Source organism: Sarcophilus harrisii, chromosome 1, assembly GCF_902635505.1.
Source record: "Sarcophilus harrisii chromosome 1, mSarHar1.11, whole genome shotgun sequence".
NCBI lineage: Eukaryota > Metazoa > Chordata > Mammalia > Dasyuromorphia > Dasyuridae > Sarcophilus > Sarcophilus harrisii.
In genome coordinates, this window is record NC_045426.1 from 49,101,834 (window position 1) to 49,121,914 (window position 20,081).

Genomic DNA, 20,081 nt, shown 5'->3' on the forward strand with positions numbered 1-20,081 from the left:
CCCCCCAATATCACTTCAAATGAAACATACTTGATGGAAGATGGTAAAAGGAAATGTACTGAAATCTTTGGAGTCACAAGATCATTGATTTAGAAGGGGCCTTAGGTATCATCTGATCCAATGCACTCTTTTTACACCTGAAGAAACAGAGGCCCAAGAGGCAAAATGATTTTTACAAGAAAACACAGTAGCAAAGCCAGGATACAAACTCAAGTTTTCTGATTTTGAGTTTTTTCTATATCAAAATAGAAGCCATTTTACTAGGCGGTGTTTTTGTATTTCAATAACCACAAAGAGATTACATTCCATAAACTTTGTATATTCTTTTGTATCTAGCTAGTTATTTTCATGTTTATTTTCTCCTTTAGAATGTACTCTCCTTAAGGGTAGGGACTGCTTTTGTTTTTCTTTGTATTCCCCTCATTTCAATGCTTAGTCCAGTGTCTAGCATGTAGCAAGCACTCATCAAATATTTATTGACTGATTGACATTAAGCCAACTGGACAAATTTTTCCTTTGAACCTTCGTCCAGTCTACCTCTATCTCCCTCATCCAGTTGGTCTGTATGAATTTTTAACTGTAAGAGGAAAAGAAGAATAGCTTTTGTTTTTATTGTTGTTGTCTGGTAACACGGGTTTTATAGAAGCTAGGGCACTGAATGCTTAGGTATTCACCTAGGGCCCTAGAGATTAGTGGGAACAAAACTATTTCATCAAAGCTTTTCAAGATGGGGCTAGTGTGCTGAAAAACTACATAGGAAACTCTTTTATCAGGTGTTTCACCCACTAGAATGCTCCACTAAGTGGCACCACTATTATATCCATGTTTGCTCTTAGTTACAAAAACACAGCATGGGGGGAAAAAGATCTTTTGCAGCAGTATCTTAAAATCTCAAAATATTGAGGTTTCCTCACAAAGTTAGATTGCCTGTTATAAATTTAGATTCTATTCTAACTCTGCAGTAGAGAGTCACATTTTTCTCAGTCTGAAATAAATAGGATTCTGAAAATACCTACGCTTGCAACTACAAGGTAGTTTTATTGCTTGCTATTAACAAATTCTGTTGTTTACTTAATGCTCGTTATCTAGGGAAATGCTTTTCCTTTATATCAATATGATCATTAGTTACCTATGCTGATGTTAAACTAAATAATCTTTCATGAATATGACATTTCAAAACTGATGAAATTTATTTTTTTCTGCAAAATCCTACTGAGAGATTTCTGTATCATTATGGAATGATTAAATTATGTTTAGAATCATTTTAGGGTTAAATTCATTTTCTTATGTTTTAATCTTTTGAAATATATAATAAAAATAAGATACAATTGAACATATTTTTACAATAAAACTATTACTCTATAAGAAGTTACCTGGGGATTCTATATATTTATTCCAATGATAATGCCATTGCTCAAAACAATGTATGAACTCCTTTTTGGAAACTGCCAAAGTCACTTTATTAGCCAAATAAGAAAATCAAGCTTATAACTTTGACATTGCATCTTGTTTTGGTTCCCCAAATTGTATCACAATTTAGTCACTCATCTTAGTCATAAGATTTGACCCTAAATGAAGTTGAATTATTTCCAAATATTGAACACACCTTCAAAGAAGAAATAATTGTCACCACTTGATATATTATAAAAAGCATGCAATTGGCTCAAAAGGGAATTGTCAAGGAGAAATTCCAGAAATATGTGGAACAATGGCAGTATCATCGGAATAAGCCCATAGCTTCCCGAGTTGATGAATTTCAAGAGAAAAACATTGATTTGAATGTTTAGAATCTTCTCCATTCTTTGAATATCAATCACATTACTTTATATAAGCCACACCTTGTCATACAAACTTAATTTCTATGTCCCTCAACTTCCTGATTTAAGAAGAGGGGAGAATGAGTAGGTAAATTAAAGAGAAGTCTACTTCTCAAATGTTATACATTTCTGTTAAAAAGATTATTCAATTAACAAGTGGTATATTCCATTCCTCAATATCAGCAAGTAACAGAGAGTTCACTATAAGTAGTAAATTATGAGCCATTTTGAAAGAGCCCAATATATGTTGAGACCTAGATCCTATCTCCACACTTCTGTCTATGCTGGTTTTTTTCAGTCTACAATGTCTTCCCTTCTTTTCTCTACTTTCAACTGTCATTAGACTTTTTGCTTATATTAATCACAAAATGCCCTGCAATATTATCTTTTTATGTGTATGGTCTATCATGGGGATTTATCATATTTCCTTTCAATCTTTATAAAACCTAACAGAATTTTCTACACATAGTGGGAACTCAAAAAAAAAGTTTGCCTATTAATTGATTTAGTAACACAATGACCTAAGATGGGATATGCTGGAGGAGACCTTTTAAAGAAGCTACTTATGGAGAAGGGCAAGTAAAAGAGAGAAAAGGTTGGAGAAAAGGGGGATAAAATCTAGAATGAGATTCCATCTTTTCCAGGAATAATACATCCTTCACTATGGAACTCCACCCAAATATAACTGTTTCCTTAATCCAGAAGAATGAATACTTACTTTCTAGGGAATATAATTACAAGGAAATAATATATTACTTCCTTGGACATTTGTTCTATGTAGTAGAACAACCCTCCCATCTCCTGACAATTCTTGTCATTCTTAAACATCCATTTCACCTGAAAATATTCTCATTTACCTCTTCTTTACCAATACTAAACACACACAAAGGTCACCATCTCAAAGACCTTTGGGGATTGTTTTGTTAGTGGGATCCTCCTCATAACCTTGGACAACCATTATCTCAACTTCAGGCCAAGGCTACATCCTATTGACTGACCCCATAATGGCCTTATGCTGTATCACCCTCCCCTCTTCAAGAAAGGCAGCTGGAGCTGGCGACATTTGCTCATTACAATACATGCCCATTCCTCCCTCCTTCAAAACCCCTGCTAAGAGAAAGGCTTGCAGCAGTGGAGGAGGCAGGATTTTACTGAGGCGGGATTGAGAGCTCTTACGGGAAACAGCAACTTCTCCAGACACCTAAGTGTTTCATTTGCTGTAGATGGTATCTGTCAACTAGACAGCATTTGGCTCTCAAACCAACCAGCTGGGCTAATTTTTTTCTCCTTAAGTAATGCCGAGAATAACTATTTTCTTCCTCAGCTACTCTCTTTTCTCTCACTTTCCCCCCACCTGCTAAACATCAGTGTCTCTTCCCAAAAGGGCTTTGCTATCCACCTCAAGGTGTTACAACTAGGACAGCTTTCTGTTACTCCAATCAGGAAAGGAAAAAAGAAAGTGAATTCAATGGGGATTCATGGGATTTATTTTTCATTTTGTTATTTTAAGTGGGTGTTACATGAGATGGTTTATGTAAAGCATTTTTCAAACCCTTAAATATGGCATATAGGAGAGTTGTTGCTGTTATTGTTATTATTATTACTAGTAGTAAAAATAATTATAACCCGTGACTCCAAAGAGAATACTCCAACTCTAACTCTTCTGGTGGGGAAAAAGAGCAGGACAAGAAGAATAAATAATGAGAGGGAGATTGTTCTGAGGAGAAACTAATAAATATAGAATATGCTTTCTTCCTCTGGTTTCGTGCCAAGTTTTTCTTATTAGTTTTTGGCAGATGATCCTCAGGGATTTTCTTTCTGTTTCTCTCAGTAAATCATTCATCTTAGTCTAAGGAAGTAGGAGAGAAGGTAACATTAGGGTGTTCCTTTAACTATATCCCCCACACCCAGGGCCTGCTGTCTGTTGTGATAAGATATGGCTGACTGAGATTCATGGGACAGCATTTCATTTCCACTTGAGCTCCATTGGGGGTTTTCTCTCTTTAACCATCTTATTTCTGCCCAACCCCTAATAGAGTTCAGGATTGGGAGAAGGCACTCAGAGGAGACAATGACTGGGATTGGAAATCTTTCCCAAGACCCAGAGAGACCAAGGCCCAGGTTGGCACACCGAGAAGGCGTGATAGAGGCAATCAATGGATTTAAGTTTGTGGCAAGAAATGGCTTGGCCATCAGAGTAAATGAGTAGCAGGAAGGAAAGGGGTGGCTGCCATCACACCTGGAGCATTCACAAACTCTTCAGGTTCCCCAGCAAGTACCTTAATGAACGTTTCCATACGGCCGTTAAAGAGTTTATGATTATACACTGAAAGAGGCCTAGGTCTCCTCATTTTCTGTGGTTTAGGGGGAAGACATGGGGGCCTAGGGGAAAATGGAACAAAAGAAATCAACAAAACAACCAACATAAACAGGCAACTGGAAAAGCTCTGAGAACTCATGGCCAGTGAGGTGCTTGGGGAGTCGGGGACAGGTAGAGTTGGGGGACAGAAATATACCCCCACAGTCCTTGAGTCCCAGTGCTTCTGTTTATACCACTCCATCTGTAAGCCTTCAGAAGTGTAGAACTATACTTAAATGGATCTTGGTTACCCACCATGTTGGGTTAAGCAGTTTTTAAGATTAAAGTGTTAAAGAAACACAAGCATGTAACTGATATACATGCTAAGTCACCACTATTCAATAGGAAGAAAACAAAAACATTTTATATCCCAAGGACCACTGCCATGTCAATCAGGAGGCTGCCATCCTGAAAAGCTGACAAGATGGAGAAGGAATGAGGAGAGAGAGATGTAATCTGATAGCCTAAGAAAGCAAGAGACTTTCAAAAGGGATCATAAAGGATAATGTCCATTGTTTTGGCTGAAATTCAATATTCAATTACAGTAAAATTATCTTCCTAATGCCTCTTGAAATTTTAGATGCACTGGATTAATTTCATCACACCGGCCTGCTATGAACCAGGTAATTATTATTCCCATTTTACAGATGAAGAAACTGAGATCTAGGAAGGAATTCTCATTTGAATGAGATTTTTTTAAAAAAGCAAATTAATAATTGAACCAGAAACAACTATATCTCGCGCCATCCTATGAGCCATTGGGCTTCAAGATCTGTCAGGTGTGCTGAAAGTGTCTTGCTTTGGTTGAAGTTGCCTCTACCTGAGCTCTGCTCTTCCACAGACTAGAGCAGCCAAATCAAGGGGAAAACACCAGCACGATTTACTAGAGACAGTGAAACAGTCACAGACACTGGACATGTTTCCAAAGTTACTTGACATGCATATACCTGTGGGTTTCTATTTGCTCATCTTTTATTACCCAGGGCCTCACTCAACATGGCCAATTTCCTGGAATACTCTATTTGAGATTAGGAAAAGTTTCCACCAACCAGGAAAAAGAGTCACATTCTAGTGATGTCAAACTCAAATATAAAAGGATCCCACAAGGCACAGATTGACTTGGAAAACCACAAATTTACGTTGTTATATTTTGTTAAACATTTCTCAGATTACATTTTAATCTGGCTCAGATCTCCCTGAAGATCTTTATTTGCCCCTGGCCATGGGCCTCGAGTTTGACACCTTGGATTTCATTTTACAAATGAGAATTGACCAAATAAATAGACCAAGCTAAATAGAAGGCAGAAATGAGATTGGAATCCAAGTGTTCAAAGTCCAAAGCCAGTCTATGGGCTTGCATAAAAATTTGGAAGCAGTTTGGGGATCATCTCTGGGAGGTAGCATCTAGAATTATAGAACTGGAAGGAATATGAACCTCCCCACTTTCCCATTTTTATAGGTGACGAGATTAACACCCAGAAAGTGTTTTCCAAGGTCACACAGTTAGAAATGGCAGCGACTGTCAAACATGGAAACTGGAGCTTCTGCCAGATCGGGCAATCCCATAGACAAGCATGGTTTCTTCCACTTACTGTAGTGGTACAGTGCCCAGCTGACCTAAGGAACCCATATAATCTTCCAGATTTCAGAGAGCAAATGTTGCTGGTCCCAGGCAGGACATGCATGGGAAGACACAGCTCACATCCACAACAGCTAGCTACTGTCATTATAAAAACAAGGACTGAAAGGGTCAGTTTTACATGGAAAAAGTCAAAAGAAATAACCAAAAAATGGTTGAGAAGAACACAAGAGGCAATATTCTTCCAAGCTCAACACCAAGCTTCAATATCTTGGTGTGATAAGTCCATCTTTGTCAATCTTTGTCAAGGGGCTATGAGTAATCTGTTTGGTGGTGCTGAGTAGAATGATCAAAAGAAAATACCAAAAATTAATTAGAAGGCCATAGGCTTCCAAACTCTGGGAGGTGAGACTTGAAAACAAATATATTTATCTTGTTTGAAGCAATAGACTGGGGAAAGGGAGCAATGGAGGGAAGAGTATTCTCATTTTTCCAAGGGATTTATACATTCATAATTTAGTCTTACCCTCACAACAACCCTGTGAGGTAGGCAAAGACTATTATGTCCATTCTACAGATGGGCAAGTAGTTTAGGCTCAAAATGGCATTCACATTCCCGTAAGTTGGGTAGTGGTAATGGCAAATGGTGATATATTCAGGTCTCTGAACCCAAGTCTGATGTGAAAGGGATATAAGGGACACATTGAATTCCGAAATGGTTTTGTCATGTCTTATCCGGTGGAATGGAGGAGACTTCCATAAAAGCTCAGGGCCAGTTTCACCAGATCACCTTTGATATACAGACTGGTTATAAAAGAAATTTTTTTTCAGAAAAGAAAGCTAGGGTGTTTGCCTGGAGGCCTCCTCTCAAAAAAACAAAAAGAAACAAAAAATCTCTTGGTCTTTTGGGACCTAGAGACATATGGCAAAGGAAAGAGGTAGGAGACAATTTTCCACTTGTGTTGTCCACCCCTGAAAAGAAAGCTAAGAATCAGTTAAAAGCAAACAGATTGATTTCTTGTCAAGGTGCTTTGGAAGGAGGCCTCTGAGGTAGAATTTCTGACAAGGAAATGTAGGGGTCCCAACTTTGTACAACATCAAACTGGTGCAGACTTACTGAAGTGCTGGATGGGACACAAGTTGGGGAGCAGAGGAAGGACTCAGCCAGGGAAAGTGAGGCAACCTAAGTCTTCCATCTCTTCTGCTGGTCAGTGGCAGAGTTAGAGAAAGGGAGAGACAGACAGAGAGAAAGAGAAAAAGATACAAGAAGGAGGAACAGAAGGGAAAAAAGAAAAAGAAGAAAGAAGAACAAGAAGGAGAAGGAGGAGGAGGAGAAGAAGAAGAAGAAAGAGGAGGAAAAAAGAGAAAGGAAGAAGGAAAGGAAAGTGGGAGGAAAAAGCAGAGAAAGAGAAGGGGAAGGGGATAAAGGAGGGCAAGGAAGGTCAAGAGTATGAGGAGGGAGGACAATTAAGAGGGACAGCAGAGAAGGAAGGGGAAGAGAAAGAAGGAGAAAGGGGAGGGTAAGGAAGAGAGAGAGTGAAGATGAGGAAAAAATAGAGGAAGATAAAGAGATACAGGGAGAAAAGAGAAGGAGGAGGGAAGAAGAAGGAAAAGTGGGAAAGAGGGAGAGCACCACAGAAACCGAGAAGAAAAAAGAGAAACCAGGAAGTAATGTCCCCTTCAGTCTCAAGTTGGATCAAATAAACAGAAAATGTTAAGATCTGGTCTGCATTTTCTCCAGGGGGATAAGATGGCCGTAGAGAAATGCCCTGACTCAACCCCTTTCAAAATGGAAATGATGGTCCAGTGCCACTGGAGAGACACAATGATTCATGCAAGTGAGCATGTTAGACATAGTCTGCAAAAAATGCCAAGAATTTTCACGTGATTTTTGCCTATAAAAGTATCCAGGAAAATCAGCTTGGACAATAGTTGTCAGATTTTCATTTAGAGAACATAATCTGACTTCAGCACAAGGAAGAAGTTCATGAGTCGAGTCTGTCTGGCCAGCATTAAACATGGGCAGCCAAAATCAAGATAATCCTGTGTATGTTATGTCTATGGACAGAAGCTTGTCTATTTGCAAAGACACCAATCTACTTGCAAATTAGCAGTGGGGACCTTCCCAGATGCTCATCCATAGCCATCATTATTCAAGCTTGTTTGTTCCCCCTAGCATAAATCCATTAGGATTTAGGAGACTCTATGAGATCTGAGCTTAGAAAAAAGCTTGATCCTGGGAATTTATTTATTAATTTAATTTTTTTTATTTATTTAAAAAACCCTTATTTTTAATATACATTGCTTTGTGAATCATGTTGGGAGAGAAAAATCAGAGCAAAAGGGAAAAACCATGGGAGAGGGAAAAAAAAAAAACAGAAAAAAAGAAGTGAACATAACATATGTTGATTTACATTCAGTCTCCTTAGTTCTTTTTCTGGATGTAGATGGAATTTTCTGTTTAAAGTCTATTGGGATGGCTTTGGATCATTTTTTAAAGTGAATTTTAAAAACACATATGGAATTGAAAAAGTGGGGTTAACAATCCCATTTTCTTGTCCTGTCTCCCACTCCTATTCTTCTCTTCAAACCCTGTGTGCCAGGCAAAGTGACCTGCCTCCACAAGATCCTCCATCTATACTGGGAAGCTGCACTGTATAATAGAAAAAAAGCATTAATCTTAGCATTTAAAGATCAAGGTCAAAATCCCTTCTTTGATGGGATTTGTTATTTGACCTCAGGAGGATCATGTTTAAAAAAAAAAAAAAAAAAAAAAGACAGAAAAGAAAAAAAAATAGTCAAGTGAAAACTGGATTTAAAGCTAGAAAGTGATACTTATTTAATTCATTTATTGTTCTATAATTTAAGTTACTATCAACTTACAAAAGGTAGGATTTTCCCCCATTAGTTATTAGTTTTAAACAAGAGGTTTCTTTGTTGTTGTTGTTTTTATTGAAGCTTTTTATTTTCAAACATATGCAAGGATAATTTTTCATCACTGATCCTTGTAAAACCTTTTGTTCCAATTTCCCCCTTCCTTTCCCCGACTCCTTCTCCTAGATGGCAAGTAATCCAATGTATATTAAACAAAACAAGAGGTTTCTAAAAGTGATTTTAAATGTTTCTTTTTGAAAACAAATAAAAACTGGTTATTTTGTTTTGTCTTTTTCATTTTAGCAAGTCTTTATCTACCATGAGATGGTGAGCTCCTTGAAGACAGATGCTCTCTTTTGTCTTTTTTTGTAGTCTCGGTGCTACACAATGCCTCCCCCATAACAGAAGCTCAAGAAATAAATGTTTATTGATCGACACATTAGTCTAGTGTTTTTGTAAACTGACTAGTTTCTACACGTGAGTTAAAATCTACACGTGAGATCTAGTCTGGAGATGATTTTGGAGATGAAGCTTCTTGGACCTCCATTTGAAAAGCAAAATAAAAATAATTTATAAGGTTATAAGGCAGCCCCCTCAGGACCAGCTCGCAGGTTTGGCAGAAGGTACCCTTTCCTGAACTTTGCCGTGTGGAACAAAGTTAAATGCCCAGTGAGCTCGGGGAACCAGAAGGGTCGTAAAGGCTTTCAGCTTCCTCATGCTTTGCAGCCTTTTCTGGGAAATGTGGTCTTTAGTACTGCTGGGAGGTGGAATATGCTCTTCTGCCAAAGTGAGAGAGTCAAAAAGCAATTAATGGGTTTTCAAATGTTCCTAGAAAGCTGTTTTGCATTCCTAGTGACCCATATGTGCTGAGAAGCCCACAGTTGTGAGCTAAAAGTCATTCTAATGTTTCCAAACTATTAGGATCCAAGATAGAAGCTGCTTGGGCTCGTCCTAAAGAGAATTTCTGATTTTCCTGCCTAAATCCTCTCACAAAAGGAACATTTTCAGTTCAACCTTCCTTGTGTCAACATTCATCAAGTTGTTTAGCCGGCTTCCATTTCTCTCCATGGGACAATGTATGAAGTCACCGAATGGAAGGCCAGTTGGCAAAGCTTCAGGAGCGAGTCTACAGTTGTACTTGTGTCTCTGGGAAAGACGGGGGGCAGTAAGTGGGGGCAGAAGCCTGGCAGCTAACACTATTGCTGCCCCTCTCTCTGTGCCATGAAGGCAAACCCTTCCAATGTCTCCTGGGCATGGGTACAGGCACAGAAGGAGCTCCTGAAGAAGCTTTGAAGAGTCCAAAGGTCAATGGAGCCTGGAGAAAATCAATTTTGATGTCCTAGTCTTGGGTAGAGATATTTGTTGGGTTTGCTAGATTCTCAAAATGTTTTATTCCCCCCTAAATATCTGGCAGCTTTGAAGCATCTGTTTAATTTGGAGGCATCTCATGGTGGCGCGCAATTGAAGGCTGACAATGATCTTAGCCGCAGGATGCCCTTGCATTCCCAGGCACCCCACCTGTTTCTCTTCTTTGTTCACTGTTTAGCCCCACATCAAAAGTACTAACTCTTTTATTGGCTTGAGCTCCTGTGGATTCCTCCCTAGCCTATAAATACATACAATAAAAAGTCTTCTCTATCAAAGAAAAGATAACAAAAAACCCAGGAGATCAGGACCACCGACTGCTCCAAAAGGCTGACCACCTGTTCAATACTGGTCCATGACTGGCCAGCAAATCACAGGCCAGGTAGGCGTTTGAGACAGGGGCCTGAAGTAGAGTTTTATAGTGGTGGGGAAAATTAAGGAACAACATTTGGCTTTTTTTGTCAAAGAACAACCAAAAAGAGACAAGGGCACTGCTTGAAATTGCCTATTTGCTCAGTTAATGATAGCTGTTCCTCTTTGAGATAAGAAGCTAGAATGTGAGGGCTAGGAATAATAAGTCGACATGGAGGTCTGTGGGGGAAAGGGTATAAAATCTGAAGTCTTTTTTTGTTTTTTTGTTTTCCTGAGGCAATTGTGGTTAAGTGACTTGCCCAGGGTCACAGTCAGGAAGTGTTAAGTGTCTGAGGTCACATTTGAACTCAGGTCCTTCTCACTTCAGGGCTGGTGCTCTATCCCCTGCTTCAAACTAGCTGCCCCCAAAAATCTGAAGTCTTAGTAATCAGTAGTAAACACTTAGTGACTATTGCTCAGTATCATGATACAGTTAAATCCCATTTGTATCATGATTAGTCCTGCCTGGCCAACAGTAACTCAATAAACCTAAAGCAGAACACAGCCACCTGAAGGTCTCCTAGAATCCTGGCATTAGTCTGATCCACAATAGTGTAATTGAGAATCAGGGGCTCAGTGATACAAAAGAAATCATTAGTTCATACAATGTAATAAAAGGCTGCTCAAATACAACCTCCCTCTCTCAAATATAACCTATCTCAGTGTCTGCATCCCAGGCCTGTAATTCATAGTGCGAGAAGGTATTTGGGAGCCAGTTGGCCAGAAATGATTCTATAGCTAAAATAGAGTCTACCAGATCTTATAAATATTCTCTTATTAATGCTCCGAGGAGGGGGGCATCAGGAATACCACTGTGTATTTAATCCCTTCCTCCATCATATTTGCCTGTTTTGGTACCCAAGTTGATATATCCCTGTCCTATAAGAACCATGCACTGAAGCCAGGGCCCAGGGCTCCGCAGTCAGCCTTCTCCCCCCAACCAAGCTGGTTAAAAACAAAGCCTTGGGGCTCTTACCTTGTGGTGCCACATTCTGCTCTTTCACCTAAGAAGAAAATTACAGGTAAATTTTCAGATTGTTTTCTCATCCCATTTATCTTTTAAAAACAGGACAACCCTCTCCCCCAAATCTAGCTCTTTATGTCAGAAGTCAATTGATTGTGACAAATAAGAAAATGAATGTGACTGAAGGTACCTGTTTGTTTCAAGGGACAGGCTTGTGGCTCTGCTCCCCACAACTGATATACCTGTCCAAAGACTCACCCTTTAGTGGTCATTTTAGAATCTGGGAGGCCCCAGGAGCATGACTGCTCCTGTTATCAGTAAGAAAGAATGGCGCTAGTAGAATAATACTTAAGGCAAATCACCTTGCCTGGCACATAGTAAGTGCCTGTAAATGTATGTTGATTGATTGATTGATATCTTCCTTCCAATTATAATGGGAGGAAACAGACAACCAAGTCATGAAGTAGAATCCAGAATAGGGTCAAGAACCAGTACAAGCATTATCCCCAGGACATTGGGTAGATCCTTTAAGATTTATGGTAATTCAGAGATGAGTATTAGTACAAGGAGTGGAGGGACTTTAATCTATCCCATGAAAGAATATCCATATTTAGAGATTCGGATTCATGAGATTCTTAAGGTATCTTAGAGGTTATCTAGTTCAACCTTCTTGTTTTATAGATGTAGAAAGGGAGGCACAATGGAGTTAAGTGACAGCCAACAAGTAGCAGAGGTAGAATTTAAATCTAAGTCCTTTGATTCCAAATCCATTACTTTTTCCAAGTGGGTTCTGGGAATTGGAGTAATAGTGGTGACTATCCCTTGTGGGTACCATGCTGCTTCCTAATGGAGTTATACTTGGAAAAAGGAAGGCTTACATCCTTCTTTTCAGAAGATTCTGGGACCCGTAAAATGCTGGGACCAAGATGCTGGCTATAATTTACTGAAGTCTTGGAACGGCCTATAATTATTGGGATTGAGGGAAGGGGGAGCAAGAAGTAGAGCTCATTTACCTGCTTCATGACAACTTCCTAAGAATGTCTAGCTCTACATTAGCTCAACCCTGCTTTCCCAGTGAAGTAACCAATGGTTCCATAACAAGGTGTTTCAGACTACAGTTTGGGCTCAGATTTCACCCAAGGAGCCCCTGAGGATTCATCAAAGGAGCCTCTATTTCCTCTCTGGGTTAAGAGAAGGAAGCTGGGTGTGAAGAAGTGAGAAAAGATGCTGTCCATGGGTAGCCGGCAAAAATACAAAAATGCTGAGTACCCTAGAGTAGTGCTGTCAAACTCAACAGAAACAGGGGTCACTAAATCATACATAAGGACTCCTGTGGATCTCACTTTGATTCAGTTTTAAAATGTAATATTGTCTGTTTTATTTTATTTTAATTAAACCTTTCCCAATTAGATCTTAATCTGGTTCTGATGCACTCAGGAGTGTTTTGAGCTGCACATGGCCAAGGAGTTCATGTTTAACATCTTGGCCCAGGAGACAAATGGAGGCTGAAATTGATGACATCAAAGGGACCCAAAGCTCAGCAGATCTTGGATGTGAACCAATCAAAAAGGAGAAAAAATTCTGCAGAGAGTAGTGCTGAGCTCAGTGGGAGCCTCCATCCCACTTGAGGGGTAGACAGAGGAAGGGGGTTCTATTCAAAGGGGCTTTTGCCAAGTTTAGTTTGGGGCTCTGTAATGAAAAAGCAACCCTGGCTTATTTATTCTAAGAGTCCTGAAGGCCCAACAATGGCAGAGGCATTAGTGGTGAATCCAACAAAATAAGGAGGGAAGAGGAAGCTCTCAGTCCTTGGCCAAATATCTAATAGTAATTCACCAATCCCAGTGCAGATGGAAGAACTGTATCTCCAGTATAGAAAATAACCTTTCAAGATAAGAAAAATCAGATGGAAGTGAGACTTAGCCCAGCTTATTAGCAGCTCCTACAGATGGCTCACTCAATGTAAAGTGAAGAGCAATGGCACCCCAACAGGGAATCTTGGCAAGACCTCAATTATAATCTGTGAGCTCCCCAAGAGTAGGTTTTTGCCTCTCTTCATATTTCCAGCACTTAGCACAGAGCCCGGCACGAAGCAGATCATAACAACAATAATAACAGTAGCTAACATTTATATAATACTTGCACTGTGCTAAGTGCTCAATAAATGTTTGAGGACTGACCTATTTGAATTCCCTGGTATTGTGCGTATTATACGTATTTATTGTCTCCTCCCTTAACTGTAAGTTTCTAGGGAGTAGAGATTGTCTCCTTCCCCCAATGTCTAGCACAGTAATAGCACATAGTAGGTGCTTAATAAATATTTGTTGAGGGATTGATTGATTGATGACCAAGGCATGAGGGTAAAAAATGTGCAATCCGCCTGATGAATGGTAAACAGCCCAAATGTTTGAAAGTTTAGGGTGTAGGAAGAGAAATAATGTGGGAAGGCTAGAAAAGGTTATTTGAAGCCTGAATGCCAGGCTAAGGATTAGTTTACCTTTTCTTACCCTACTATTTGCAAAAACCACAGTGGGATTTCCTCCTTCCTGGAGCTCTAGAAGAAAGGTGCTGGTTGCCATGACAAATAAACATCCAATCCTGCTCTGGCATTTTCGAGAACCTCCTGGATGCTCTCTATGAGACTCCCTTCCCTCTAGCCACCTCTGTGATGGTCTCTTCTAGCCTCCTACTTGAGAGTCCATTCCTTGGAGGGATTTCCACTCTATTCCTCTCCCACCCCACCTCACCCTCAGCCCTGCCCCATTCCTGACTAATAGTCAGCTTCTCTGGAGCCTTAGTTCACTTTACCTTTCTGCTCTGGTCATCTTCTTGGTTGCCAACCATCTGGCCACTGACTTTCCACCTCTCCTCTCCTTTCCCCTCTGATTCTAGACTTAGGAAGCATGCTCAAATATGGCTCCAAATCCTGGTACCCCATTTGAGGTTTTGTTGGCAAAGATACTGTAGGAGTTTGCCATTTTCTTCCCCAGTTTATTTTACAGGTGAGGAAACTGAGGTAAGACAGCTAGTAAGTGTCTGAGACCAGATTTGAACACAGGATTTCTCCTAGATAGAGAGTGTCAATTAACTCATTCCCTCATGGCTTTACTTACCATCTTACTACCCAGACCAAAATGTCCTTATCTGGCTACCATTCCCCTATTTGTGTAGTCTCCCTCACAAAAATGTAAACTCCTTGAAGATGGAGGCCCTGTTTGCTTTGTATTTCTATCATCTGGGCTTATCATAATGCATGGTGGCTAATTAGCCTTTAATAAATCCTTATTCAGAGGCAGCTAGATGGCACAGTGGATAAAGCACCGGCCCTGAAGTTAGGAGGACCTGAATTCAAATGTGGTCTCAGACACTTAACACTTCCTAGTGTGTGACCCTGGGCAAGTCACTTAACCCTAATTGCCTCAGCAAAAACAAAATTAAATAAATAAATAAATGCTTATTCAGGCATTTATCCATCCATTCTTCCTTCTCTTTCTTCTTCCTGTGGCATTTTTAAACAGTTGGAATCCCAGTTTCCAGAATCCCAGCTTCCAGAATTCTAACTGGGATTCCAACTTCCAGAAGCCCAGAGGTATCTGGCAAAGGCATATAAGCAAACCAAAAAGGCTGCTGGGTTGAGGACCTCACCACTGGGAACCAGCATCCCAAAACAGGTCAGTCAACAAGCATTTACTAAGCACCCTCCAAGTGTCATTTCTTGTGCTAAGCTCTGGCATTTCAAGAAAAGGTGAAAAGGGGACCCCAGCCCTCAAGGAGCTCAGTCTAATGGAGGATAAAACGTACAAACAACTTTATACAAACAAGATCTACACAAGATAAATTGGAGATAATCAAGCGAGGACCTGAATTAACTGGAGTCCTGACCAGAGGAAAAAGGAGATGAGTCAGAGGTTTTTCTAGTTTCCTGGCTTTCTATAGTTCTTTCCCTAAGAATTCAGAATCCTTCTGCTATGTCGATTATCTCATCTTACTTATGGGAATTAGGAAGGAGCAGGGATCAATCTCCTTCATTTTGCATAGGAGGCCCATTAAAGTTTAGAATGACTTGGGTTTTAGAGGGAGATGCTAGAAGTTCCCAACTCCCAGACCACAGAGCAAATCTTGGGAAACATCACTATAACCTCTCCACCCATGCTCACACTGGAATACTAAACAAATAACTAGGACCCTGAAATAATGGAGAGCAGATTGGCCCAGTAGAGAAGAACCAGATGCAGGAGGTGTGGGACTTTAGCGAATGCCAGAGTGCTCTCGTGGAAGGGGGCTTTAAGTCCAGCACCATGTAGTTATCCCCTAAGTATTTATTAAGCACTTATTTTATGTGTCAGTCACCGTGCTAAAGCTTGGTGAGACAAAGAAAGGCAAGAACACATTGCTTGCCTTCAAGCTCCTATTCTAATGGGGAAAAACAACACGGGAAATAATTTTGTATTTAAAAGACCTAAATAGCATAAATAGAAAGTTAACTCAGAGGGGAGCAGCAGTAGTGGAGGAGGAGGCTCCCCAGAAAGACCTCCTGCTGAAAGAAGCTTGGGAAGCCAGGAGCAAAGCAGGAAAGGCTTCTTCTCATTGCAGACAGAAGTTGGCCTGAGCTTTATGAGAAATCAGAGCTTCTAAGAGGAGAGATGAGAAGGGTGTGCCACGATGACCTAGAGAATACCTCAAGGGGTGAGCCAGCAGACCAGTGTGGCTAGAACATGGCGCCCATAAAGGGGAGTCATTTAGGGAAAAAAACTAGAAAAGCTGGGAGCCAGCTAGGGAGGGCTTTAAATGCCAGCCTCCTCAGAGGAATTTATTCTAGAGGGAATAGGGAGCCACAGAAAAACAGGCTGTTTCAACTACATAAAAGAAACAAGGATCCCCAAATCCCCTAAATGATGGGAAAAACCCAATGGTACATGCTTGTGTATGTGTGTGTGTATGTGTTGGAACATTTCTTTACCTTCTGCAGATTCACCTTTAGCTAAAGGCACAAAAGATTCAAAAAGCATGGGACAGCTAAATAGTACAGTGGATAGAGCACCAGCCCTGAAGTCAGGAGGACCTCAAATCTGAGCTCAGACACTTAACACCTCCTAGCTGAGTGACCCTGGGCAAGTCACTTAACCCCAATTGCTTCATCAAAAAAATATTCAAAAGCAAAATATAAAAAGTGTTGGTTCAAATAGCGCCTGGCCCTTATTGTGATGGGCTGTGTTCTGCTTGGTATTGCAAGCAGAGTAGAGGGTCCTTCATGAATTTCCTTTGATGGCCATTAGCCCAAGCCCACAGAAACATCATGCTTGTTTCCTAAAACTTCAGAGCTCTGGGATTCTCCTGCTGGGTTCTTCTCTCACCATCCCTAAACTTCTTTTTTTCATTTATTTATTTTTAATCTATGGAATAAAACTAGCATTTGCATAATAGAGTATAATAAGAAATATGAATGCACATGAAATTGCAAATCTATTATTGCTGGTAGAATTGTAAACTGATCCAACCATTTTGGAGAGCAATTTGGAATCATGCCCAAGGAATTATTAAACTGCCTATAGCCTTTGACCCAGCAATACCACTACTTGGTCTCTTTCCAAAGATTATTAGGGGAAAAGGAAAAGAACTTATATGTTTACCTTTACTCTTCTAAAGCTACATTTTTTGTGATCATCAGTGGTAAGTCAGTTCAAAGCTCCAAGAAAAGATTGTTAAATTACGTCTTGGAATAAGGTGGGGCTGAAGGCTAAATAAACTTGGAAGACTAGATGGGTTGGAATCTGAGCCAACTAAAACTAATTAATTTTTTATTGCATTAAGAGCATCCATGCAAAGATTTAACAAAAGATTGCATTTGCTGTGGCTAATGGCAGGGCAAGAAAGAAATACTCTGTCTTCCAAGAAAGAGTCATCCAAAAATCTATCAAGCATCCCGTCTTGCAAAGAGGAGATAACTCACTTAGGAAAACAATGCTAAATCTGCTACTAGTAAACTTCCTTGGCTCTACTTTTGTTGTTCTGAAAGCCTCTAGCCAGTATCCTGCTTTTAAAGGCAAGGCTCAAGAGACAAAGATTTAGTTCATTAGGCATCTTCATGTCTAGGGCTTCTCCCTGGGCCAGGAGCCCAACTCACCTTCTCCGAGGGTCTGCTTGAGTAAGTCATGCTTAGCCTGCAGCTTGGTGATAAGGTTACTGCCATTCACATATTCTTTGAATTTCTGGAAGACACAAGGGGGGAGACAGTTAAGGATGATGGGCCAAGAGGCTGGCTCCCACCTCGTGGTGAATGTTGGTACTGGTGGGGATTGGGGGGAGGCGCAAGAGGAGCCAAACTGAAAGAATGGGGTTGAAGGGGCCCAACGAGTTCAGTTTGCCCTCTCTCTCCATGCTATTCAAATATTGGTCCAGTGATCTGATTAGCCTCCAATCCTTTGTCTCTGGGTCTGCATTTCAGGTCAGGCTCTGGGAACACAAGGAATCCCAAAGAAACAGCCCAGTGAAAGCCCCCTTTTGTCAGCTGGAGCTCTATTTAGCCTAGCTCCTTCTGTCACAGGACCTCACATTCCCTTTGTGCCAACAGCAATAAAGACGAGAGACTTTCCATGGAGGGAAGGGAGGACTTGATCAAATTTTGCAGACAGCAGCTTCCAAACAAGTCTTATTTATTTGGGTGGGTGGCTGGGGAACGGAGAGGAGCCAAGGGGGAGACAGTGCCCACCCTTCTCGAGACATGCTCAGCAGGCGAGCTTTGATTTTGAAGCAATATAATAATGACTTCTTCTATTTGTGTATAAATCCCTGCTTTTAACCATTATCTTACTCATTATTGCTGTAGTGGGCTCTCAAAGGAAAGGGTGTGTGGAACAGTGAAAACCAATTTTAAATACAGGAGGGCCTGGGTTTAAGTCTAATACACATTGGCTAGCTGACAACTTCTCAATATCTCAGCATCTCTCTAAGACAGAAAGTTTTAACCTGAGATTCATAGCTTGTTGTTTTTTAAAAAATTATATTATTGCATTATTATATATTATGTTATAATATTTCTATATAACTAGCTTCCTCTATGTTCCTCTGCATTTTAGCTTATTTATTTTAGACTATGATTCTGAGAAGGGACCCACTGGTTTTAGTAGACGGCCAAAGGTGGGGGGTCCCCGACACAATGATTCAGGGTCCCAGATCTAAGACTATAAATGGGAAAAAAGGGGGAAAGTACAACCTGCATTGGTGAAAGGTTATCTCATTGTGGGAGTTCCTTCTACTAATTCCCTATCGTCCTACTTGAGGAGAAAGGCTGCTTCGAGGTATAACAGAGAGACAGTCCAGATGGTTCTGGGCAGACAGACCACTTAACCCATCACAGGGAGTCTGCCTCCTCTCTCCTCCTCCTCCTCTATAACTTCTACTCTTTTAGAAGCATTTGGGGCATTGAAAAATTAAATGACTTGCCCACAATCACAAAGATATCAAAATAATAATGATTCCTATTATTTTTGCTAATCACCAGCTAACATTCATAGAGTATTTTAAGGTAGACAAGGTACTTTTCCCACTAAGAGCCTGTAAGAGGAAGGACAGGTCTTTAATATTATTCCACATTTTCCAGATAAAGGAGTCTGGGCTCCAAGAGATTAAAGACACATGGCTAGCAAGAGGGCAAGCTGAGATTAGAAATCAGGATGTCTGTCTCCCAGCTTGCTCCTTTTTCCCACCATCCTCTCTGCTGCTGATAGATGCGGGTCTATACCCTGAAGACCTGGTCTGTATTAGACTGATAACTTATTTATCTATCATCACAGGAGTTGCTTCATTAGAGAATGTAAATAACCCTGGAGGCCTGCTTTTCTGTACCTGGGCTATCAATCAACCTGTGACACTCTCCCCCATCTACCCATCATCCCCTTCCCAAGGCTGCATGTGGCTTTCCCAGCCTTCCTGCGATCAAGGAAATAATCTAGAATTTCAGAGCTGACGGCAACTTCAGAAACCATCTCTTCTTGCTCTCTTATTTTTTAGATGGAATTTTAGATGCAAATTTAAAGCAATTTAGAAGCAAATATGAAAAAATAAGTTGTCACTGTAGATTTCCAAGTGTTAAGATTTAATTTAAAAGTGCTAGGATGCCCTTGGAAACAGTTAAACAGATAATGGGGGGGGGGGGATGGATTGGAAATCTAGTGATCCTTGATCAATGACATTGGCTAATTCTGCCTTCCTCTCAGGGTGGCTTAGTCTTATGCTTTGATTACAGAGTTAACCCCGCAAAGGACTTTCAAGGTCATTTTATGGATGAGGAACAGAGGTCCAGAAAAGTTAAAGTAATCTGTCCCAAATCACGCTGAGCTAATATTCAAACAGAGAAGTCCAGTTCAGCATTCTTTCCACTGCCCCATGCTGACTCTCATTACCCAAGGAAAGGAACCTTTAGGGGGCATCTCCAAATACCCCAACCAAGGAAAGAAAAATAATCTGGGCCTTTGCATGCATAGCTGGAGAGCCAACTGTCAATTCCTTTGGATGAACACAAAGACTGTTCCCAAAACACACAGTCCAACTCTACCGTTCCACAAACATAACCCAAGAGTTCTCATAAAACCTGGCACCTGCCACTATGACTCATTCTCATTCCAGCCTGCTCAACAAAATACTCCAAGGTCTTTGCAGAATAACTCCTGAGTTGTAATGAATTTACCAAATGGCAAGCTATCCTCCACTACTGCC

At 40.4% G+C, this 20,081-nt stretch overlaps 1 protein-coding gene across 6 annotated transcripts in view; it reads right to left on the bottom strand.

Annotated features, from left to right (window-relative positions):
- Positions 1–20,081, bottom strand: part of SRGAP3 (SLIT-ROBO Rho GTPase activating protein 3) — a 268,193-nt gene that overhangs the window by 46,391 nt on the left and 201,721 nt on the right. For 2 of the 6 annotated variants that reach the window (XM_031954488.1, XM_031954511.1), the window contains exons 10-12: positions 17,491–17,575; positions 11,382–11,409; positions 4,097–4,199 (exon numbers count right to left, since the gene is read on the bottom strand). In XM_031954488.1, the coding sequence (XP_031810348.1) occupies positions 4,097–4,199; positions 11,382–11,409; positions 17,491–17,575 (216 nt within the window). Of the gene's footprint in view, positions 1–4,096; positions 4,200–6,872; positions 6,960–11,381; positions 11,410–17,490; positions 17,576–20,081 lie in introns of all 6 variants that reach the window. The other 4 variants (XM_031954471.1, XM_031954503.1, XM_031954480.1 and 1 more) reach the window with 3 other exon arrangements.